At 44.7% G+C, this 25,171-nt stretch overlaps 1 protein-coding gene and 1 non-coding gene across 3 annotated transcripts in view; both read left to right on the forward strand.

Annotated features, from left to right (window-relative positions):
• The first annotated feature begins 8,284 nt into the window (after positions 1 to 8,284).
• Positions 8,285 to 25,171, forward strand: part of IL13RA1 (interleukin 13 receptor subunit alpha 1) — a 76,806-nt gene continuing 59,919 nt past the window's right edge. For both annotated transcript variants that reach the window (XM_025276423.3, XM_025276422.3), the window contains exons 1-4: positions 8,285 to 8,513; positions 14,693 to 14,832; positions 20,579 to 20,717; positions 21,966 to 22,086. In XM_025276423.3, the coding sequence (XP_025132208.1) occupies positions 8,435 to 8,513; positions 14,693 to 14,832; positions 20,579 to 20,717; positions 21,966 to 22,086 (479 nt within the window). In that variant the 5' untranslated portion in view covers positions 8,285 to 8,434. The remainder of the gene's footprint in view (positions 8,514 to 14,692; positions 14,833 to 20,578; positions 20,718 to 21,965; positions 22,087 to 25,171) is intronic.
• LOC112582419 lies at positions 13,278 to 13,405 on the forward strand. Its single transcript, XR_003106957.1, has one exon. It is a non-coding gene; the product is annotated as a small nucleolar RNA SNORA35 (small nucleolar RNA).

Here is a 25,171-nt window from a genome sequence, read left to right on the forward strand (position 1 = left end):
GGGTTTGCGGCCTGAAGGGAGTGAGGCCATGGAGCCCCTGCAGGTGATATTGAATGCTCTCAAGGGGAAAGAGAGAGAGTAGGGATACCAGGCCCCAACCCCCGATCCCCATGTATTCTTTGTAGCAGAGTGCCCCAAGTTGTTTGGCCCACGGAAGAATCAGCCTCCAGGCCCCTGTGATCTGATGGTGGAGCCCGTACTTTGCCTAGAGGCTGACACTGTTCCTGATTGCCCAAACCTCAAACTGTCCTTCCACTACCTTCTTCCCTCTAGGCAAGAATGAAAAAGTCTTGATGACTCATCTTAGACCACCAAATCTCCTAAACACCACATGTATTATGTATGTCACTACCTGGTTCATGAAAATCTCCTTATTGCTTCTGAGATCCAGCCATAAGCTGACTACTATTGACTCGTGCTCTCTCCCTGCTTCCACTTCTGCAGCTCCCTCCCCACTTCTTTCTCTAAGTTCTGGTCATCCTTTAAGGTCTAGTTTAACTTCCATCTATTCCAAGAAGCTCTCACAAGCAATTCCAACCATATTGGTTTGTCTTGCCTTTCTCTGAAACTTGTAACACAAAAGAGCATTTCATTTGCTTCATTTTCTCTAGTTGTTTTCTATGTCTTTCCATAACTTACGTTAGTAGTTCCCCAAGGGCAACAGCCAGAACTATTGCCTTTTGTTGGTTGGTTGGTATCCCTGACAGCACCTAGCAAAGTGTAATTTATTTGTTCATTCAAATATATTTATTGAGTATGTACTATGTGTCAGGTATAGTTATGAGTGTTGTGGATACAGCTGGGAACAAATCAGAGCAAATTCCCTGCCCTCCTGAAGCTTACTTTTGGCTGTAGAGAGACAGAGTGACCCATGATGGGAGATAGGGAGTATTGATGCGGTTTTCAATTTTCAAGGAGGTGGTCAGGGCAGGCCTCAATGAACAACGATCTGAATGAAGGGAAGGAGTGGGGCAAGAAGCAGAGGACATAGGCATGGCAAAGGCCCTGAGGCAGAAGTGCAATAGGCCTGTGTGAGGAGGGGACTGGAGGTCTCTGGGACTAGAGGAGGGCACACTGGGGGACAGCAGTGGGAAAGGAGGTTAGCAAGGTAGGATGGGGTAGGGCCTTGGAGGCCACTGGAGAGTTCTGAGGAGAGGAGTGCCTCATTGATTTCAAGAGTGGAGGTTCCCTAAAAAACTAAAAATAGAACTATCATAGGATCCAGCAGTCCCATTTCTGGGCAAATATCTGGAGAAAACCATAATTCAAAAAGATACATGCATCCCAGTATTCATTGTAGCACTACTCACAATAGCCAAGATATGGAAGCAACCTAAATGTCCATCAACAGAGGAATGGATAAAGAAGATGTGACACATGTATACAATGGAATATTACTCAGCCATAAAAGGAAATGAAATTGTGCCATTTGCAGAGACATGGATGGACCTGAAGACTGTCATATAGAATGAAGGAAGTCATAAAGAGAAAAGAAAATATCATATAATATTGCTTACATGTGGAATCTAAAAAATACTAAGTCACTTCAGTCGTGTCCGACTCTGTGTGACCCACAGACGGCAGCCCACCAGGCTCCCCCATCCCTGGGATTCTCCAAGCAAGAACACTGGAGTGGGTTGCCATTTCCTCCTCCAATGCATGAGACTGAAAAGTGAAAGTGAAGTCACTCAGTCGTGTCCGACTCTTAGCGACCCCATGGACTGCAGCCTACCAGGCTCCTCTGTCCATGGGATTTTCCAGGCAAGAGTACTGGAGTGGGTTGCCATTGCCTTCTCCGATATAAAAAATAAAAGGCTACAAATGAACTTATCTACAAAAAAGAGAGTTACAGACATGGTTACTGGGAGGTAAGGGTAGGGATAAAATTGAAAATTGGGATTGATAAATATACACTACTATATATAAAATAGACAACTACTAAGGACCTACTATATAGTACACAGAACTTTACTCAATACTCTGTAATGACCTATATGGGAAAAGAAGCTAAAAAAGACTAGATATATGTACATGAATAACTGATTCACTTTGCTATACACCTGAAACTAATACAGCATTGTAAATTATAACCCAATAAAAAATTTTTAAAGAGTCAATTTAATCACTGCTGTCAAGTGTAAAGACGTAGAGATCAATGGGTTTCAGGACATTGATGAAGACTCTGCTCAGCACCTTGCTACTCTGCCTAAGGTTAAAGTCAGAGGATCCCATCACAGGCCTCTTGTGTCAACAGCATTGCCTTGAGTGTACCTCCACAACATTTCTAGATAAAAAGCACTTGCTGAAGAGCAAAGAACCTATGAGTCAATTAAACCCAGACTGATCAGGTTACATCCATCTTTATAGTCTCCATGGTGCCACACTGTGTCTTCCCTCTAGCCATCACAAATAAACTCAGAACTTGAGTAAGATTATTGTGCTTGCATGATATACACATGGCTTCCAGAGAAGCCCCTGCTTGTTACCCCTTCCAATCAGATTGCTGGCCCTAAGCTCCTTCTAGGTAGAAATCCTGGAATCACTCTGAACAGTCTCTGGCTTCCAGAAACCTGAATCCAGTGGGAAAAAATGGACATGCCTACAATCGTCTGTATTATTTGCTACAGTAGAGGAATTTGTCAAGTGCCACGGGTACTCAGGGGCTTCCCAGGTGGTGCTAGTGGTAAAGAACCCGACTGCCAAAGCAAGAGAGGTAGGAGAAGAGGGTTTGATCCCTGGGTTGAGAAGACCCCCTGGAGAAGTGCGTGGCAACCCACTCCAGTATTCCTGCCTGGAGAATCCACATGGACAGAAGAGCCTGGTGGGCTGCATTCCAGTGGGCTGCAAAGAGTCAGACACGACTAAAGTGAGTTAGCACACAGCACACACACACATGACCTATAAGGGTGAGGCCATAAGGACCTGAACAGAACAGCAGAGGTGAGGATGGGAGGAGAGTAGATCTGAGAGGTGGTTTCCCATCTAAGTGTTGTTGTTGAGTTGCTCAGTCGTGTCTGACTCTGCGACCCCATGGACTGCAGCACGCCAGGCTTCCCTGTCTTTCACCATCTCCTGGAGCTTGCTCAAACTCATGTCCATCGAGTCAGTGATGCCATCCAACCATCTCATTCTCTGTCGTCCCCGTCTCCTCCCACCTTCAATCTTTCCCAGCATCAGGGTCTTTTCCATTGAATCAGCTCTTCGCGCCAGGTGGCCTAAGTATTTGGAGCTTCAGCTTCAGCATCAGTCCTTCAGTGAATATTCAGGATTGACTTCCCCTAGGATTGACTGCATTTAAGTGAGTGCATGGCTAATAGGTGGAATGGGCAAACTATTTACACTAGATTCAGGGAAAGGAGGTGTCAAGGATAAGTTTTAGCATTCATGTCTCACTGATTTTTGGTGGGCAGGGGGACGGTAGCTGGCTCGGGATGAAGTTCAAAAGATAACAGAGTATCCTAGCTCAGAATTTCTCAACTGTTGTCTTTTTGCACTGGGGAAGTCTACTGTGGGTGACTGTCCTGTGCCCACTAGATGCTAGTAGCACACACCCCCACACTTCAAGTCATGTCCCCCCAAAATATCTCCAGACCATGCTGCCAAACGTCCCCTGCAGAGGCAAAATTGCCCCTGTTTGGGAACCACTGTTCTAGTGACAGGAGGGAAGTTCCCTTTTTGCTTTGCATCGCAATGGTGATGAGGGTCTGTTCTGGTTTTGCTTAATTAAACGTAGAAGACCTTTTGTGAGATCTTTGCCCAAGGGGCCAGAATTCTTGGTTAAGCCCTTAGTCTGTGCTGGGGTCTTGTCCTTTATGAACTTTGGAGGCGGCGTCTAACTGGCTGGAAGGAGATTTGACATTGGAAAGAAGGATATCATTCTCTCCTTCCAGATATTTTCTTGTGCCCTTTTCTAGGGCTTCCCTGGTCGTAGCAGTAAAGAATCCACCTGCCAATGCAGGAGATGCAGGTTCAATCCCTGGGTTGGGAAGATCCCCTGAAGAAGGAGATGGCAGCCCACTCCAGTATTCTTGCCCGGGAAATCCCATAGACAGAGGCACCTGGAGGGTTACAGTCCAAGGGGTCACAAAGAGTTGGGCATGAGTTAGTGACTGAACAACAACAAGTCCTTTTCTAACTCCACTTACAGAAAAGAAGAAAGCCCTAGGGAGAAGGGTAAAGATCAAGAAAGCCAACTGGATGCACCAGTCAGCCCAGAACTCCAGCCACACCCAGTCAAAGCAAAAGGAGCTGTGACTGGGAGTCTCATACCCAAGTCATTAGGGCACAATGGATTAAAGGTTAAAGCTCAACCTGATGCTGACTCATCAGGACTTTGATTACACAAAACCAAAATGAAAACTCTGTTTATTGCAGTCCCTGGAAAGTCTTCCTTTTGTCTTCATCTTCTTGCAGACCCGGGCAGTGGCCTAACTCAATCCAAGATGGTCTTTGAATAAATGTACACAGAGATTACAAATAAGAGTTTGATGCTGAAGAAAGAGCCTTCCTAACCCTTGCCTGGCCCTACCAAAAAATTCTTTTTTCAAATGTTGCTTGATGTTTAGTATCTAGAGGAAATGAAACTGACTTCTATATAAGACTCTTACTCAGGACAGCAAGCCAGGACTACCTTGGCCATGCCACTGCCTGGGTTTTTTGTTTTGTTTTTTTTTTTCCTCACAGTGCTCACATTTTCAGGGCCTTTTCTGGAGGCTAATGACAAGTCATGATCCTATTTTCCAATCATTTTCTGCCATTACTGTTCATTTCATTAAGTACTCGCTCAGTCTATGCAAGACAATGCCCGTGGTGGCACTCAGCCATTCCCCAGGGACTCCTGTTCCAACTGGAGACTTCTTTGAAGGCAGATAATATAATCATTTTGGAAACATTATTATAAACTTATTTATGTTATGTTATAAACGTATAATGTTTATAGCAAATGTCAACAAGTGTATATGTGTGATGATGGGGGTGGGGATTCTTACATTAGAGGGTGACTGGCCTATTTGTGGGGGGATTTAGAAATAATAGTAATATCTCAGTTCTGCTGGTTTTGATAGTTTACATAGTGTTTTCATAAACATTATTTTGTACAGTAATGTACACATGCAAAGGCTTCCCAGATGGCTCAGTGGTAAAAAAAAAAAAATCCATCTGTCAATGCAGGAGACACAGGTTCAATCCCTGGGTCAGGAAGATCCCCTGGAGAAGGGCATGGCAACCCACTCCAGTACTCTTGCCTGGGAAATCCTATGGACAGAGGAGCCTGGCAGGCTACAGTCTATCGGGTCCCAAGAGTCAGACACAACTTAGCTACTAAACAACAACAAAAATATACACTCAAGAATTTATTCTGAAAATTGAACCAACAAGACTCAATATCTCAAGATTCAGAGCAGGCAGGCCTGCCTTCTGGAAGCCTCTCCTGCCCTCCTGCCTCTGCTCTCCAATAACTTGTCCCTTCTTTGTGTCCCACAGTTCCCTGTTCTTGCCCTTATGATCTCCTCTCACAATGACTGCAACTTTTTGTTGGCAGGGCCTGCTTTTAATGACTGTCAACCTCAGTTTACTGAACTTGAGGGTCTAATACCAAGAGTGAGGCCATTGTTTTGGATAGGTTAAACATTCCCATGCCCTTTGAATAGACTCTGCATGTGTGCTACGTCACTTCAGTCCTGTCTGAATCTCTGCGACCTATAGACTGCAGCCTGCCAGGCTCCTCTGTCCATGGGATTCTCCAGGTAAGAATACTGGAGTGGGTTGCCATGCCCTCCTCCAGGACATCTTCCCAACCCAGGGATCAAACCCGTGTCTCATGTCTCCTGCATTGGCAGGCAGGTTCTTTACCACTAGCGCCACCTGGGAAGCCCCTGTGTAGACTCTAGACTAGGTGTACTATCAGTATTTTTATTGCTATACTATTTGCAACAGATTTTAGGTGTGTAAATTGGCTTAATTCAACAAAAATACATCCCAGTTAGTGGGTCTCATCATCCATCCAGACAAGAGTCTTTTTTTTTTTTTTTGGCAGGGTGTGGGGAGCTTCCCAAGTGGCTCAGTGATAAACAATCTGTCTGCCAATACAGGAGACATGTGTTCGATCCCTGGGTCAGGAAGATCCCCTGGGGAAGAAAATGGCAACCCACTCCAGTATTCTTGCTTGCAAAATTCCATAGACAGAGGAGCCTGGCTGGCTGGCTACAGTCCATGAGGTCACAGAGTTGAATACAACTAAGCACCTAGCACACAATGACAAAATAATCCCCTCCCAGTGGTGTCCATGACCTTATCCCAGACAACTGTGCATGTGTTTGTTAACTTATATGGCAAAAGTGACTTTGCAGGTGTGATTATATCAATGAGTTTCAAAAACTAGTTTTTATTGACATATAGTCGATTCAATGGCACCCCACTCCAGTACTCTTGCCTAGAGAATCCCATGGACAGAGGAGCCTGGTGGGCCCCAGTTCATGGGGTCACTAAGAGTCGGACACGACTGAGTGACTTCACTTTCACTTTTCACTTTCATGCATTGGAGAAGGAAATGGCAACCCACTCCAGTGTTCTTGCCTGGAGAATCCCAGAGATGGGGGGGCTGGTGGCTGCCGTCTATGGGGTCGCACAGAGTCAGACACGACTGGAGTGACTTAGCAGCAGCAGCAGTTGATTTAAAATGTTGTTTTAGTTTCTACTGTACGGCAAAGTGAGTCAGTTATACGTATACATAGATCCACTCTTTTTAAGATTCTATTCCCATATAGGTCACTACAGAGTATTGAGTCAAGTTTCCTGTGCTATACAGTAGCTTTTTATTAATAGAAATCAAGGATTTTGAGATGGGAAGGTGATCATGGATTATCTAGTAGGTCCTACATATTTTTTCCCTTTTACACTAAAAAAATTTTGTACACAAATTTTACAAGATTACACTCCATTTACAGTTATTACAAAATATTGGCTATATTCCTTGTGTTGTAGAATACATCCTCGCTACCTACCTAACACCCAGTAGTTTGTACCTCCCATTCCCCTACCCCAACCACTAGCTTCTCTAGAGCTGGTGGGTCCAATCAAATCACCAGGATTTTTATAAATGGAAAAGGAAGGCAGGAGGGTCAGAGTCAGAGAAAGAGATGTGACAAGGGAAGCAGAGGTCTGAGTGGTGCAGGAAGCAGTCAAGGAATGTAGCAGTCTCTAGAAGCTGGGAAAGGCAGGGAAATAGATTCACCCTCACACCCTCCAGAAGTGAACACAGGTCTGCCTACAGCTTGACTGTAGTCCAATGAGACTTCTGACCTACAGAATTCTAATATCAATATCATAAAACTGGGTGGTTTAAAGCCACTAAATTTGTGATAATTTGTTACAGCAGCCACAGGAAAACTAAAGGGTTCTTCCTCCATCCTCATCATCCTTAATCCTCACAATCACCCACTTTCAACGTATTCAGTGTGTACTTTTCCAGCTCATCTTCCATCTCCTAATATATATCTATGAAAAAGAAGTGTGTAGAAAGTTGGCTGTGAGTTTTGAAAAATCCAAGTACATAGTATGGTACTCTGTTGTGCTCAGATGCTCAGTCCTGCCTGACTCTTTGCGACCCCATGAATTGTAGCCCGCCAGGCTTCTCTGTCCATGGGATTCTCCAGGCAAGAATACTGGCGTGGGTTGCCATGCCCCCCTCCAGAGGATCTTCCCACCCAGGGATCGAACCTGGGTCTCCTGCATTCCAGAGGGATTCTTACCAACTGACCCACCAGGGAAGCCCAGCATGGCACTGTCTCTCATATTTAACATTTAGCTTTTTTCTTTCTTTCTATGTTCAACTTCGCATTATGTATCACCAGCTTTCAAATATACCTTCCGTCCTGTTCACAAAGCACGCTCCCAAGTGCCCTCTTTGGTCTTCCAAGTGCACCCTGTGAAGTCAGGCCTGGGATTTCTAACCCTGGAGTCAGAGTTTTAGGAAACAAGGGCTCAGAGGCCAACGACTGCAAGCTGAGACTCCAGAAGTCCAGGTCAAGGCTCCTTCCGGAGGCCGCCCTGCCCTGCCCTGGTGCTCGGCTGGACACGTCCGAGGTTCCTCCGGGCTGCACACCGTTCGCACCGAGCCGGGCGGCGCAGAGGCCTGGCCGCGACGAGGTCGGGGCCGCTCTGCCTGGCTGGCGATCGAACTCCCGGGGCGCGACGGAGCTCGGCTGCCGCGGGACCAGGTGTTGCGCCTCGGAAGCCGCTGCGGGAGCCGCGGGCGCCCCGCCCCTCCGCCGGCGCTGGCCCCGGGGTTACCTGCGGCCGGTGGGCGGGGCAGCCCTTCCCGTCTGCGCCGGCCCCCGCTGCCTCCAGGGCGGCGGAGCCGGGAAGTGGGAGAGGGAGCGAAAGAGGCGGAGACTGCGGCGGCTGCAGCCCGGCCGGGCTCCGAGCGGGGGGCTGCATGGAGCGGCCGGCGCGGCTCTGCGGGCTGTGGGCGCTGCTGCTCTATGCCGGCCGCGGCGGCGTGGCTGCGCCCGCGGGTGAGTAAGGTCCCCCGGCCGGGGCAGCGGGAATCGCGGCCGAGAGGCCCGCCGGGGCGCCTGGGGCCGAGGGCCGCGACGGGAGTCGGGGTTGAGGGCCCTCTTCGGGACATGCCGCGGCCGCGGCGGCAGGCGCCTCCCGCGCCTGGCTCGAGCTTGGGGGACCCGGGGTGACCGGGCTTTCCCGGATCCCGGGCGGCGGGGGCGGCGGGGCGGGAGGACGACGACTTGTCGCCGCACTTCCCTTGGCCGTCGGGCAGCGCCGAGGAGCCTGGCGCCAAGGCCTGGGGCCCGAAAGGAGTTCGCGGGGTCGGGGGCGGGAGTGTCGCCCGTGGCCCGGAGCGGGGATGAGGGGCCGGGAGCCCGCGGGGACGGCGACCAAGGTCCGGGAGTGCGGGTGACGCGCCGAGGCTCCTAGCGTGGCGGGTCCAGCGAAGTGGCGGCAGTCGAAGGGAAACTCTGAAGCGCCTAGTCCCTGTAGCAAAGGACGGGTCTCCTCTGGCATACAAGAAATCCATGGGAAATCCAGAGCACCATCCGCGTGGATGCCTTTTTCTCTAGTAACCTTTGTATTTTGGAATAATTTTCGATTTACAGAAAAGTTGCACAGATGCATACTCTTCACCTGGTGCGGCCATGTAAATGAATCAACCAGAGTTACTGTGAAAACTTGGGGGGAGGGACACTAATGAATTCCTGAGGGACAGCTTTTGGCCTGAGCGACCTTCTGGACGTTTTTTTGGTGACCATAGTAGCTCCAAAGTTGATAGGTTTTATTGTCACGTTGACACAAACACCCACAATTTGTTTATTGCTTTTTCAGCCAGTGCGTTGGGCTTTGAAACCCCAGTTGAAATGTTGATTGGGAAACTTGGATGCCCTCTATTGAATCAGTCAACAAAACCTATGCCCACTCTGCGTGCCCTGTGCCAGGCAGTGTTCTAGGGGCAGAGAATACAGTGGTGAGCAAAACAGAGCAAGTCCTTGCCCTTTGGAGCTGGTATGCTATTGGTAGAGTCAGCGTAAGGGGAGGGGGAGTAAAATATAAGGTATGTTAGAGGGCAGTAAGTACTATGGAGAAAAACAAAGCAGTCCAGGGGTTTGCCATTCTAAATAGGGTGGACTACGCAGACTGCCACTGAAAAGGCAGCATTTGAGGAGAGACTTGAGGGAAGTTTGTAGTTTGCCAGTCATTCATTCAAGTGCCTGCCTTCTTTAGTACTGAGCCAGGTGTTGTGCATTGGCTTAGAGCCTTAGAGTATATTGTGTAATCTTGTGCCCCCCATGCTCCTAGTTCACTTGGGGGGGGGGATCTGATTTCCATAATCATGGGGCAGCTACAGTGCAGACAAGGGAGGGGGGTCACCCATCCCCTCGGTTGTTGTCATTGAGTTACTCAGTCACGTCCGACTCTTTTCCAACCCCATGGACTGTAGCCCTCCAGGCCCCTCTGACCATGGGAATTTCCCAGGCAAGAATATTGGAGTGGGTTGCCATATCCTTCTCCAGGGGATCTTCCCGACCCAGGGATCAAACCCGCATCTCCTGCATTGCATTGTATTGCAGGTGGGTTCTTTGCTGCTGAGCCAGCAGGGAAGCCACCCATCTCCTTAGTCTCCTGATTTTCACCGTGCCACTCCAGTCCCCTCCCTCCTCCAGACTCCCTCTCCCACACACCTCACACCTGGAACAACAAACAGCTGACTCTAGCTGATACTGGCAATCCCCAACTAATCAGTTTTGTCACAGAGGTTCATTGGCGACTTGGTTACTTAGAAATACAGAAACTTTTTCCCATTGGAAATATTGATACAATTGCATTAAGATATGGTGGGGGGGAAGCAAAACAAAACAGGGGACTTGACTATTATAATGGTCTGACCTTACCCAGCTGTGGGACTTCAGGACTGGTCATTTCTCTCCCTCGTGCAACAGTGTTCTCTGTGAAAGGAGGTTGAACTCCATAAGTTTTAAGGGCTCCTCCAGCTCTAATTGTTTGAGTGTTTATAAAAATGATTAGGTTACCAGCTTAGTTTTAGTCTGTGTAGATTTGTAAGCCCACATTGTGGCATTCTTAATAACATCTAGTATTTCTATAGTATTTACTCTATGCCGGGCAGCGTTCTAAGTTTTCCACTTGACCTATTTCAGGTTTCCACAGAACCTCTCCTGTTGGTGCTGTTACCATTCTTGTTTTGTATAGGAGGAAACTGAGGCACGGCAAGGCCCAGAGGCTTGCCCAGAGTCTCGTAGGTGCTAGACTGCAGGAGGGAGCTAGGCTGCTGACCCCAGCACTGGCTTCCAGAGACCATGCCCCTAACCACTGCATTCATTGCCTCTCTCTGCAGAAATGAGGGGAATCCTTGGCTGGGAGGGAAGCTGGGCCTCTCCCAGAGCAGCAGGGCAGGACTGGTGGGCATTCATGCAAGTATGTACAGGCCATTGGTAAAAAGCGAATGATCATGTACTGGAGACTTGCTTTATGACTGCCAGACTGTGTAGTCCAGACAATAAGTACCATAGGCATTCAGAAGAGGGGAAACTGAGGGCTGGGAATTGTGAGGAAGAACTGAAATTTGAGCTAGACTTTTAGGGTGGGTGACATTTGAGTTGGTAGAGGAGAAGTTATTCCCAGTTTGGGAGGCGAGCAGGAGCAGAGGCCCAGAAGTAACGGTGGTGGTGCCCCTGTGGGCTCAACGAGGAGTCCGGCTTGGCAGGAGGGTGCATTGGCCAAACCAGTCAAGGCAGAAGGGCTTCATTTGCCCTTGAGGCTGAGTTGGGGTGCAGAGGGAGGGAAATGACAGTGGAGGAGAAGTCAACAGGGAGACTGAGTGTGGGGCTGGAGGGAGGGGGGACTTGCCAGAGTGCAAAGCTCCACAGGAATCTAGGATTGGAGGTGGCCCCTAGAAAGATGGGTCCTGCACGTCTTCTGTCCAGGCTTGGGCCTGACTGCTGTATGTCTGCCTGCCTCACGAGACATAGCAGAGCACCTGAGTATGATCAGGATAATTAAGAGAGGTGTTGCAAGGAAAGCACTGAAAAAGGTTGATGATTAAGATGTAAAGGAAGGAGATGGATGACTCACGTATGACTCGTGATTTCCTTGACTTTTCCCGACATACGCATGCTTCTGCCAGTTCCTGTGACTGAACGAGAGAGAGCACAAGCTTTGAGTTAAGCCAGAGACAGCATTGATCGTATTCATTCAAAATTAGAATGGAATCTTGCGCTAGATGACCATACAGAGTCACTTGAGGTTTGAAGTTTAGACAAGGGTAGTTAACTTGAGTCCCCCTAGCTTTCCCACTCCCCTTTCCGGCCAGTGATCAACCCCTAAGAAATTGTTGGAATTAGGTGCCTAAGAAAAGTTTATCAGGCATTTAAGCTTGTTCTGTCTCTAAGGCCATGGGCAGATTATCAATTCCATAGAAAACCAAAGCAACCATTCAGAACTGTTGGTCTCTTCAAAAAGAAAGAAAGCAAATAGCATGTATTTACATAGCCCTTGTTCTGTGCCAGGCACTGTTTGGGGCTTTTCATCTGTCGTAACTCATTTAATCCTCATAATAACCATTTTCTTTGGTTTTAATTATCATCTTCATGTTATAGATGCAGAGAGAGGCAGAGAGGTTAAGTAACTTGCTGGCTAGTAAGTAACAGAGCTGGCATCTGAGTTCAGGCAGCCTGGCTCCATAGTCCATGCTCTTAATCACTACACTACGCTGAAATGAAATGTCTTACAGATGAAGAGCTGTTAGAGAGCTTTACAAGAAGCACAGTCTCCACTTGTTTATGAGTATGTCTGGATGTATTATACCCATATACATGTATTCAGATACGTTTAAACATTTGCAGATTGCATTTAAACTTTCTGTGAGTGTGTGTGTTTTAAAGTATAGGAAGTAGAAGAATCTCAAGAGAAATGGAAGGAACTATTAGGGAAAAAAAGGATGGCAGAGAGCCACAAGCACCCTAAAATGTAAACGAGTTAGAAGATCTGACTAAAGGATGTGTGTGTGTGTGTGTGTGTGTTAGTCGCTCAGTTATGTCCTACTCTTTGTGACCCCATGGACTGTAGCCCACCAAGCTCCTCTGTCCATGGAATTCTTCAGACAAGAATATTGGAGTCAGTTGCCATTTCCTTCCCCAGGGGATCTTCCCGAGCCAGGGATCTACTTCAGAACAAATGGGCAAAAAAGAAATCCATTTGAGAGATGGGAAATAGGGGAGGCTAATGTTCCATTAAAATACCAAGGTTAAAAGATAGATTTTTTTTTAAATTTTATTTTATTTTTAAACTTTACAATATTGTATTAGTTTTGCCAAATATCGAAATGAATCCACCACAGGTATATCTGTGTTCCCCATCCTGAACCCTCCTCCCTCCTCCCGTCTTAAACTACCTTGAAAATTGGGGTATGATTTAAAGCAAACCATAAATAGGTAATATTTTTATTGTGAGGGCTTTAATTTCTGTGTGGGAGTGGGAGGTGGGTGAGAAGGCAGTATGTCAGGAAGGGCTAAACCAGCTATCCTGGACTTTTGGTGCAGTGCATTTCTGGAAACTGCACAGTAAGGGAGTTAATCCTAAAGTAGAGTGTGGTCTCCAGTAGGAACAATGTTTTCATTAAAGGCTGTATACCTGATAAATGATTTGTCTTCAAAAATATCATTGATGTGATGTCAGAAAGGCCAAAATGGAGTAACTGTATATCAAGTCCTAACTTAAATCCTAACTTTTAATCACTTAAAATCTTAACTTAAAATCATTGTCACCTGAGCCATTGGTGCCCCCTGGCACCAGCTGTGTTTAAATGCAGTGCAACAGGAACTCCCTGCTTCTACAAGGACTTGGCCTGCTATGGGCTGCTCCTCCCCACAGCTGGGCCTTTGGTCTACCTTTCAGAAATGCTAATGGTAGTTGAGTCAGGAATGGTGGGCTGAATATTGAGAATTCATGGCCGGTGCAGGCTGCCGTGTAGAAAACTGATTTTGGGGGGAATCACAACTACATAGTTCCTGTCGGGTTGATGTTTTGGGACAAATGGCATTTTTTTGTTCAGTTAAAAAGGAAGGTAATGCTATAAATATTGCATATCATGTAAGAGGCCCAGAGCACTCCAAAGTTTTGGCATAGAATATAAAATATAACTACCTATTGATAAGTTAATATAGCTGTAGTTTTTAAGTAATTAATAATGATTAAGTTTCCATTAGTTTAAATAACTGAGTTTTGCAATAATTTTCAACTTATAGAAAAGTTGCAAAGATGGTACAGAGAAGCCCTTATCCAGTCTCCTGTGGTGGGGGGGGAGTGATTTTGGTAGTCCTGGCCTCAGGAGAAGTTCTCAGGAGAGTTTGAAATGATATTTCCTTTCCCTCTCTGTTTCCTTCCCTGCATTTGGCAGAAGCATGAAAACTCCTTTCCCTGGTCCTAAAGCTGAATCCAAAATAATAGAGTCAGTAAATACTTGGTGGAGACAGTGGTGGGTTTTCTCCAAATGAAACACATTTTTCAAGACATTGGTTCACTGTTTCTCCTCTTCTCTTCCCTCTTCAGATTTGCCAGAGCTACAGTTCCAGCTGTTTAGTGTCAGACCTCAAGGGAGCAACCAGGGCTGTTAAATCTCTCTCTCAGTACTTCTTTGGAATAGTCATTAAAAAACAATTACCAGGTCATGTTAGCAAGCACAGTTAAAGATGAGCCACTTCAACACATTCGCAGAACTGCTGAGAGGGAAGTGTCTATATTGAGTCCTCTTTGGTGAGCAAGTGTAGGGGACTCCAAATACCCACAGGAGGAAAAGTTGGATGTTTAAGAATATACTGTCCTCTGGGTTCACTCTATAGCAGATGATGCGGCACGGGAGCCATACTTCCTGGGTTTGCATCTCAGCTCTGTCATTTACCAGCCATGGGATATGGGGCAAGTGACTCAAAGCCCTTGTCTTGGTCGCCTCATCTTTACAAGCTGATAGTCCCTGTCTTCTAAGGTTGTGAGGACTGAGCAGATTCGTTTGTGGAGAGTATTTAGGATACTACCTGGGTCAGTAAGTGTTAGTTCTCATTAACTCAGTTTTATGATTTCTGGCCTCTAGGACTTGGAGGAAAAATGAAATGAACCACTGAAAACACTGGCTGCTGTTGATAAATGTGTTTCCTGTGCTTGATTTAAACAGAATCTCAGCCACCTGTGACGAATTTGAGTGTTTCTGTTGAAAACCTCTGCACCATCATATGGACATGGAATCCTCCTGAGGGAGCCAGTCCGAATTGTAGTCTAAAGTATTTCAGTCATTTTGGCAACAAACAGGATAAGGTAAGTTTTCTGGAACAGATCACACTGATAAGGTAAAGTGAACAACTGTGAGTTGGAGCTAAGAATGAGCCACATTCTAATCTCACTTCAAAGTGGGGTTTTTAGTTTGAGTCGTGTCCAAATTTTTTTTTTCACTTGCATCTTTTTTATTTTTTTTTAATGTGGAAAATTATGGAAACAACTATGTCCAAAACTGAACATCAGAAAATATTTGCTAATCAAATACAATTGAGGTTATTACTCTCTTAGGAAATATTAGGTATCGTTGTCTAGTAGGCACTCCATAAATAATTAATTATGTTAAAATTAGTTCCTATAGGCACTCCATGAATAATTAATTATGTTAAAATTGGTTTCTGTGTTGTTGCCTGAAGCATTGTATTTATATAAGACTCTCAGTTTCTCAGGGAATTTTCTCATTTACCATCTCATTAATCACATGCACAGGTAGATATGCAAGATCTATGTGTTGCCAAAGAAAATGGCCATGACAGGTGGGATTGACTAAAAGATTCCCTGATGTTTGAGAAAAAATGAGAGAAACTTTCAGCTTTTCCCAGTCGGATGTGCAACCAATTTCAGTGAATTTTTGTTAACAAGATTTCGGATTCTTTATGATAATCGTATTTAACTTAAATTTCTCTTAAGAGCCTTATTGGTTTGTAGCCCCTTATAATTGACAGGTTTCTCAAAGCATCATATTGTCTGTTCAGAACTGTTTTATACCTGTATACACTCCTTGGTTTCTGCATCTGCAGACTCAACCAACTGCAGGTGGAAAATATTCAGGAAAAAAAAAAATCCCAGAAAGTTCCAAAGCAAAACTTGAATTTTTCAAGCTGTCAACTATTTCCATATCATTTACATTGTACTAGGTATTATAAGTCATCCAGAGATGATTTAAGTATAGGAGAGGATTTAAGTATAGGGCAGAGGTCATATGCAAACACTGAGTGAAGTGAGTGAGGAAGTCGCTCAGTCGTGTCCAACTCTTTGCGACCCCATGGACTGTAGCCTACCAGGTTCCTCTGTCCATGGGATTTTCCAGGCAAGAATACTGGAGTGGGTTGCCATTTCCTTCTCCAGGAGATCTTCCCGACTCAGGGACTGAACCCAGGTCTCCCGCATTGTAGGCAGACGCTTTACCGTCTGAGCCACCAGGGAAGATCCAAACACTAGGCCATTTTAAATAAAGGACTTGAGCATCCACACATTTTGGTGTCTACAGGAGGCCCTGGAACCAATGCCCCTCCCATGTAAGAGGGGTGATTCTTCTTTCAGTGTGTGGGTGGGGAAGATGGAGGATGTTTGGGGTTGAGTTTGCCCAGGATTTTGAGGAGGCCAATGAGAAGCTGTTATTAATGACAGTACTTCGGCTCAGTGAACTGTGGAATCATCACGTCCAGGCAGTTTGGTGGCAGGAAGAGTCTGGAGAACTAGTTAGTGCACCATGCAGCTAGCTCAGTGGCCTGGGGTAAAGTCCTTAACCTCTCTGAGCCTTCATTTCCTTGTGTGTAAACTGTGGCTTTACACTTCTCTGGCTTGCTGGGACACCAAAACTAATGTACGGGAAAGCTTAATGAAGTGAGGATGAAATGGGCTCTCCCTCCTGAGGGGAACTTGCTAATCTGCCTTCCCACAGAGGTGTTAATTATAGTTTAGATGTCGATTGATAAGAGGCTGGTCAGTTCCAAGTATTTGCCTTTTAAGAGAGGTCCTCCAAATGCGGAAGCCAGTGAAACTCTGGTAGACCAGTTCCCCTTTTCACACTGTTGGCTTCCTCTTGTTCCTAAGGATGGGCCTTAGACAGTTGGAGTCTTAGTGACAGCTTCTGGTAGTTCAGCCTTCAGAAATTACAGGAAAGACCCTTTTTAGTGTGTCACCTAAATAATCTAACCGAAACCCCCAAAAGAGGTCACCATCTTTCTAACAGGGCCTTGTTCAGTAGCCTGTCAGCCATGCTCAAGGATCAGTCAGCTAGATATGCTGACATGCCAGCCTAGAAATGGGGCTGACTCCTCAGTATAGTTACAGAAACTTAGACATAAAAGTAACTTTAGGAGGCAGTCGAATCAGAATTGGGTTGGAAATTTTGTCTCTTCCCCTTTCAAGGCTTGTGGCCTTAGGCAGGCAAGTCATTTAACTTCTCTGAGCCTGAGCCTCCACTTTCTTATTTGTAAAATGCTGGGGTGGGGCGGGGGAAGGCTAGTAAAAGTACTTACTTCATATGAATGGTGTACATTTATGAAAGGAGATAATGTTTGTGATATACCTGGTACAGAGTTTGTGTTCAATAATTGTTAGCTTTTATTATGATTACTGTTAGATCGAATCATGTAAAATTGTTTCTTTTATAGGTCATCTGTATGGTTCAACTAGTATTATTGTTTAATCTTGGTCCCTCCCTTTTGCTCCCAAAGAAACCTATAAAGGGTGGCCTCTGCCTAAGGCCTACTCATTTATTGCAGGCATTTGCAGCATTGAAGGCTACCAATGTCAGGACCGTGATAAACACAGATTATCCCTTCCAATCAGTGATGGGGGATTTCCTGTCTGGTCCTTTTGAAGTTTACAATCCTGAGTCTGAGAATCAATGGCAGGAGAGATTTTCTTCCCCTCACACTGTCCTTTGAATATAGCATTAATGTCGTGAGACCACACTGGGATGTATATATTGTTATTGTTTAGTCACTAAGTCGTGTCTGACTCTTTGCAACCCCATGGACTGTAGCCTGCCAGGCTCCTCTCTCCATGGGATTTCTCAGGCAAGGATACTGGTGTGGATTGCCATTTTCTTCTCCAGGGGATCTTCCTTACTCAGGGACTGAACCCACATCTCCTGCTTGGCAGGTGGATTTTTTTCCACTGAGACACCAGGGAAGGCCCATGCTTTGAAACATATTGATGCAGTGGCATTATAATAGTTTGTATGTGTTATGGTGTTTTTGTGACCATCTAATGGTCCCAAATTGCTAAATGAGGTAAATCATTGAGGTCATTTTCAGTCTTCAGATTGGAGAAACATTAAGATGAGACATAGAGAATCGTAGATAATTTTTTTTTTTTAAATAGAAGACTAGTCCAAATGGCTGCCCTCCACCAGTGTTTTAGCAATATCTAATAGGATCTGGCCTCAGATTTTAGATTTCTTTCATCATCAAGAGACAGGTGAGTCTCACTCGGTGAATGAATTAAAAGGCTGTTGTTCTGTCTAGGCATCCAAAGAAGCTAAAGGTCAAGCTGACCCCCCTTTCCTTCTGAGAAAGGATTAGGAATTGGGAAAGCTGCAACCTAGCCAAATGAACATTGGTCTTGAGGGGGAGGGATTGGCTTAGGACTCTGGCCTTGATTTTTGATTAATTTTCAAAGGAGCCCAGACTCTCTGAGGGGTGGAGCATAATGTCATACAGCAGCTACCAGTTGAATGAGTCACCACAGCCGAAAGTCACGTGGGAACCATCAGACATACTTCATCAAGATCTGCTGGGAGGGATTTGGTTCCTGGTCTGATAGAGAGAGGCACACTTGACGTGGCAGTCATTGACAACTGGGATTCCTACTTTATTCATGCCAGTTTAATATTATTTGCCTTGAGCTTCAGAAGAGAATTTTTTTAAAGTATTTTATCTTTTCCCCTACCATGTCTTTTCTAAGTTATTTTATTATTCATTTGCCCAAAACAAAAGGTTCAGATTTAGGTACTAAAGTATGTTTTTAATTTAAGAAATTCTATTTATTAAAAATATTTGTGTAATAAAACTCAGCCCACTCACTGGAACAATATCTAGTATAATAACTGAGATTTTTCATTGATGATTCTCACTGATGGCATTTGACCATGCATTTTCCCCTGGGTGTCCTCAAATGGCAAACGCAACTTCCACACAAGAATTATCAAGGATTCTTGGTCAGGGCGGCTCCTTCAGGGGTATATGGGACTTTTGCTTAGTAAAATAGTGTGGCTGGTGAAATGTGCATTCAGAGCTTCCCTGCCATCATCACCAAAAATCCTGGGACTGGTCGTCAGTTTCACTGGTTGAGAAACCTCATTTCCTCAGCACACATTCATCAACGCAGGGCCAGTTCCTTACTTCATCATGGGAACAATAATGGTGAAACAGTCTCAAGAGGCTTTCAAGAAACCTCATTTCCTCAGCATGTATTCATCAATCCAGGGCCAGTTCCTTACTTCATCATGAGAACAATAATGGTGAAACAGTCTCAAGAGGCTTCTGTTGGCACAGCTGGTATGTTCCATCCCTGTAGGCAGCAACTGTATGGAAAGCAAAATGATAAGGAGGTTCCTTGGCAAGGAGTCAGGAATTTGTTGTGAAAATGTACTTGGCTCAGAATAGCTGGAGGCACCACTGAGGGTAGGCATGGCTTTGCTGCTGGGACAAACTGATTCAATGTTCATGGACCGAATCACCTTTTCTCCCCATCACAATTTTGTTTGCAGACGTTTCTTTTTCTTTTCTTCCAGGGCTGACCAACGAACTCCTCTTTTAGAATGCTGTCTTGCCTAGTCCTTAGAGCTATTCAGTGTCTCATAAAGTGTTGTTTTTTCCCTTGTGTCTTTGCTATGGTTTGTTGCTTGATGATTGGCTGGCTACCTCTCAGAGGACATCCTTGGGTCCTCATTTTGAGAGTCTCTCACAGTCGCCTTCATGCTCAGCTGCTGGCAGGCGTGTAAAATGGCAGAGTAGCCCCTTTAGAGTGGTAGATAGAAGTAACACTGACAAAATTTCCTCTTCATGGCTCTCAGCACGTATATAAAAGGAAATGCTGTCTCCAACTTGAGACAGAAAATATTACAAAACAGGAAGCGCCTTGGAACTCTGATTAAAAGCAGCTCCATTCTTAATAATTCCAACTCTGTCACCTTGGAAAATGTGAATTTCCTGAAAAGTCCTTTAATCTCATTATTCTAAATCATAATAACAAGACTTGTGATTTTTATCTGTAGGCTGTCTGTAAGTTGGCTTTCTGTGGTTCCACAAAGCTTATCTACCTTTCAGAATAAGAGTGTGCTGCACTCAGTGCACATGTCAGCCCTTATCATTCCTATGTTTATGGGAGATTGTCAAAACGGTCAGTGCAGAAAGATGTTTGGTGAAAAAGTCGTTCCTCAGCCCTCAGGCTCCTCTTCTTTACTTCCTCTCCTCAGAGATGACCAGAGTTGCCAGATTCTTAGACCAGTTCATTTGACCTTAATCTTGATGTTATACTACGTCTACTTGGAAGTGAATTTTTATAATCTCACTGTGTTTCCTTTGAGTTTGCTTTTAGACAGTTGACATGTTAGCATGGTAGGTTTATAGAAAATGTCATGATATTTATACATAAAAATGTGAGGAACTGTCTCTTATTTCTACCAAGGTTTCTCAATGGTGGCACTACTGCCATTTCATGTAGGATAATTCTTTGTTGTGGGGGGAGGGAGGCTGTCCTATGCCTTGTAAAGGGTTTAGCAGCATCCTTGGCCTCTGCCCACTAGATGCCAGTAGCAGTTCACTCTGCCCCCTGCCCCCCCCACCAGTTATGACAACTAAACATGTTTCTAGACATCAACAAATGTCATCAACGGGGGGGAGAACAGAATCACCCCCAGTTGAGAATCACTGAACTGCATACCATTTGCTAACTTTTCATTTTCTTTACACATTTCAGCATGCAAATGTTTTATTACATAAATGTATTTCTGTGCATTGGCTACAGCAATACCTTTTAAATGTCTTTACCTTAGAAAATTGCTCCAGAAACTCATCGTTCAAAAGAAGTGCCCCTGAATGAGAGGATCTGTCTGCAGGTGGGGTCCCAGTGCAGCACCAATGAAAGTGAAAAGCCCAGCATTTTGGTGGAAAAGTGCATCTCGCCCCCTGAAGGTAACAACCGAAAGCACTATCTCTTGGCATTTAGAGAATACATCCAAATTATCTACCTGCTTATGTTCAGTGTTCATTAATTCATTCCATTTTCAAACACTTGAGTCTAATAAGTGTCAGGCACTTGTACTAGATGATAACACACTGATACCTGTGAGATGCTCACAGACAGCTTGAATGACCATGCCTGGTAGTTATAGAGTACTGACTAATTTGGAAAGTAATACACACTGGCACACCCTCACATGCACACACGCACGCGCACACATGCCTTTCCCCTGAATCGAGCTTCTTAAGCTTATTCTGTGAAATGACAAAGGTGTGTATTATTATCCTGATTCATTTTATGAGGAAAAAGGAAACTGAGTGAGTTGCTGTAGATCTTCAGATCCTAGATCCAGTGCCTTAAAAAAATAACAAAAATATTATTCAGTATGGGTAAGAGGCTGGGAGCATGGTTTATAACAACTTAACCTCCCCTATTCTCATTTCCCGAGGAGTTTAATAATCTGAATAAAGCCTAAACTGTATTATGACCAAAAGGTGGTTGGTGGTACAATAAATTGTATTATGGCAAAAAGTAGCCTTTTAAGGATCACGAGAGATAGCAGGTTTGAATTTTAAACAAAGGCATTTAATTTAGAGATGTTATATCGTAACTTAAAAGGCTTTCTAAAGGTAGAGATTTCAGGTCAATAAGATTTTCTGGCTCCTAAGACCATAACACCATAACACGCAATAGGCAGTGACTAAGAGTTATATTTTGTTTACCTTTCCCCAAATTGCTTCAAGAGGAATGTTTGTTTAATTTTTAAAACAAGATGTGTCAGTATTGCTCAATTGACAAGAAGGTAAATTATAACTCAGTAAATGTGTTTTTTTAAACAACAAGTAGATATAATGGTTGTTTATGTTTTCACATTCATTTGGGAAACTTCTTAGTCATTTCCTATGATTGAAATATTGTTTGACCTTTAAACTCTCTCTCCAGTTAGGAGTACAAGAGTTAGGGTCCCTCGATAGTAAAGATGTCCTCTTAATCTGAGGAGATGAGAGAGAAAGTTGTGAGCAAATTAGATTTGGGTTTTCTCCCTCCTGGGTGCCTTCTGGGTCAAATGGGACTAAGTTAGGGGTCAGCTTTCTGGAGAAGCAGCCTGAAGCACCCTCATCACCCCCAGCCCTCAGAGTGATTGGCTAGCTGGCTCTACAAGGCGAGGACAGTTGTAAACTCTTGGCTGGATGTTCTAGGTGATCCTGAGTCTGCTGTTACTGAGCTCCAATGCATTTGGCACAACCTGAGGTACATGAAATGCACTTGGCTCCCTGGAAGGAATACAAGTCCTGACACTAACTACACTCTATACTACTGGTGAGTATGGACTGTACACTTACTTACTGCAGAGGGACTGACTGTGATTGCATTAGGAACCTTTGAAACTAACCTAGTTAAAACATAAACAGAATGCCCTATTCCTTTCTACAGTTTGCTCTAATTAAAAATGCATCTGCTTTTGGTGTCTCATTAAAAAAAAAAAAAAAAACCTTAACAAATAATTATAGATCCACTGGTATGTTGCAAAAAATATCCAAAGATATCCCATCTACCCTTCACCCAGTTGCTTTCAATGGTAACATCTCATATATAGGGTGCAGTATTAAAACCAGAAAATTAACATTGGTACAGTCCACTGACCTTATTCCAATTTCACCAGTGTTCCATCCAGGCATTGGGATGTGTGTGTAGTTCTATGCAGTTTTATCATATGCAAAGATGCAGAACAGTTCCATTACCACAAGGATCCCTCTAGTTGTCCTTTTATTTATTTTTAAAAATCAGTTAATCTGTTTGGCTGCACCTGGTCTTAGTGGCTACATGATAGATCTTTAGTTGTGGTATGTGGGATCTAGTTCCCTGACCAGGGATCGAACCCAGGCCCCCTGCATTGAGAGTGAGGAATCTTAGACACTGGACCACCAGGGAAGTCCCAAGTTGCCCTTTTATAGCTACACCCACCTCCTTCCTGCACCCCCTCTCTCCACACTCCTCTCCCCCAAGTCTCTAACCTCTGGCAATCACTCATCTGTTCTCCATCTATAATTTTGTCATTTAAAGAATGTAACAGGAACAGAATCATACAAAATATATTAATAACTGTCAGAGGCTGACTATATTTTTCAGTCTCTGCATAATACTCTGGAGATCCATCCAAGCTGTTGTATATATCAATAGTCCATTTCTTTTTCTTGCTGAGTGGTGTTCTATGATATGGATGTATCAGTTTGTTTAACCTTTTATTCACTAAAGGATATCTCGGTTATTTTCAATTTTTTTGCAAGTATGAAGAAAGCAGTTATAAATATTCATGTTCAGGTTTTTATGTGAATATCACTTTTCAGTTCTCTGGAACAAATGCCTTAGGGTATAATTGCTGGATCATATGGTAATTGCATATTTAGTTTTATTAAAAAACCACCAAATTATTTTCTAGAGTAACTGTATTGTTTTACATTCTCACCAGCAATGTATGAGTGATTGGTTTTTATCTTTCAAAAGGAAAATTATATCATTCCCAGAGTTAAAAAGTAGTTTAGTGCCCCAGAGAATAACTTTTATTTCCTATGTGTGACTGTATCTACAAAATTTGTTAAATTTCTAAATTAATCTTTCATTATTTCCTTTCCTTTGGAGCCTAGAATTGATTATTAACAACAGAACAGGGAAGAAGGAACCAGGTTCATCAACTGAATTTAGTAAAACCTGAGCATACATAGTGGGTAAAGCTCTGAATGGTGAGCAGAGATAAGAAACCCGTCTCTTTACTCCTGAAGCATCATTGTAGAGGTGACAGCGCTGGGCACAGTAGTTTATATAGAAAGAAGAGTGCATGATGGAGGCTTGCAGAAGTGCAGACAGGCTCTGTGAGAAGTGAGGGTGGAGCTTGGCATGGTGGTGGAGCGAGGTGAGAGGCATTGCTGAAGGGGTGGACTGCCCAGATGGGGAAGTGTCTCTGAGGCTGGCGCTGAGGCAGAATGGTCTCAGGACTGGGAGTATTTCGTTTATGTGATTCCAGGTAGGGAAGCAGGAGGTCTGATGTTGGCAGAGTGCCCTACACCTGGCCTTGTCCCCCCATCTGTCATTCATTCAGACTTTCTGAGAGAGTGAGGTATGGAGGGCCACATGCAGAACTTCTGAAGTTATAGGATGAACAGGGCCTTTATCCTGGAATGTCCATTTTGCCCAATGACTGGATGAAAAGTATGAATATTTTTGGTACGTGACAACCCTCGTGGCTATATCATGGAATAGGACACCAAAAAATCACATGAATTTTTGAACAGAAACCTCCCAGGTGGCCTGGGGGTTGGCATTCTCTCTCTTCCCCTGTCCCCAGAGGTGCTCCCAGGCAAGTTGAGGGGCACTGCAGGCGAAGGCAGACAGCATTGAATTCACGTGGTTCAGTCTGGAGTCCCCCTGACTCCCCAGTACAGATCATTCTCATGTGAGGTCTGCAGTTTCACTTGCCTGCTGGTGGTACCTGTTGCTTCTCCTTTACTTTAAGCCCTTCAGTGGTTCCTGGCGCCTACAGTCTAAAGTCCAAACTCATCAGCAGGAGCAACAAAGCCTTTTATGCTCGCTCTCCTAACTGGCTCTGTCGCCTCAGTGTCATCCTGCACCCACCACCCAACCCACACTGAACTTCTTTCAGTTCCTCAAACTCACTCTTCAGACACTCACACAGAAGAGTGGCATACAGACCCAACATTCAGGCAGAATAGTGGAATCACTCTGCATGCCCTTGTGGCCCAGGCCTTGCCTGTTCACCTGGACGCTTCTAACTTGTCCTTATCTCAGCTCAGGCACCTCTTCCCTTCCAAAAAGCCTTCCTTGACCTCTCTAGCCTAGGTACGTGCCCGGTTGTCATGTACCACAGTACCATGTACTTTCCTGTGTCATAATACTCAGCACATTGCAATGTCATTTCCTGTTTACTTAGTGGTCATCCTCTCCAGGCTACCGTCTCCCTTGAGAGCAGGGGCTGTGTCTTATTCCCCCACACCCCATGCCTGACACACAGGAGGTGCTCTGTGAATAGGTTTTTGAACGTTTGGTAGTATCCAAAGTTAGACAACATTCAGGATTGGGGTGAGGACTTAGGGGGCAAGGATAAGCAACTCAGGAACATTATAATTCAGGAACAAAAAGAGAGAAGGATGGAGTAGATCTGCCTTCCCAAGAACTAAGCCTTAAAAGAAGCAGCCTGGCCCTGGTAATGTTTTGGTGAAGTCTGGAAAGAGCCGTTACTATAGGCTTAGGATCCCTGTGTTTATTATGCTATTAATTCCCCTTGCTTTTCCTAGAGTTGTTATTGGTAAAATCACAGGGAAAACCTTCAAAGAATCTATCTTTAGCAGGGACAGGGAAAGGAAGGGAAGAAGTCTTAAAACTTTATCTC

This window comes from Bubalus bubalis, chromosome X, assembly GCF_019923935.1.
Source record: "Bubalus bubalis isolate 160015118507 breed Murrah chromosome X, NDDB_SH_1, whole genome shotgun sequence".
NCBI lineage: Eukaryota > Metazoa > Chordata > Mammalia > Artiodactyla > Bovidae > Bubalus > Bubalus bubalis.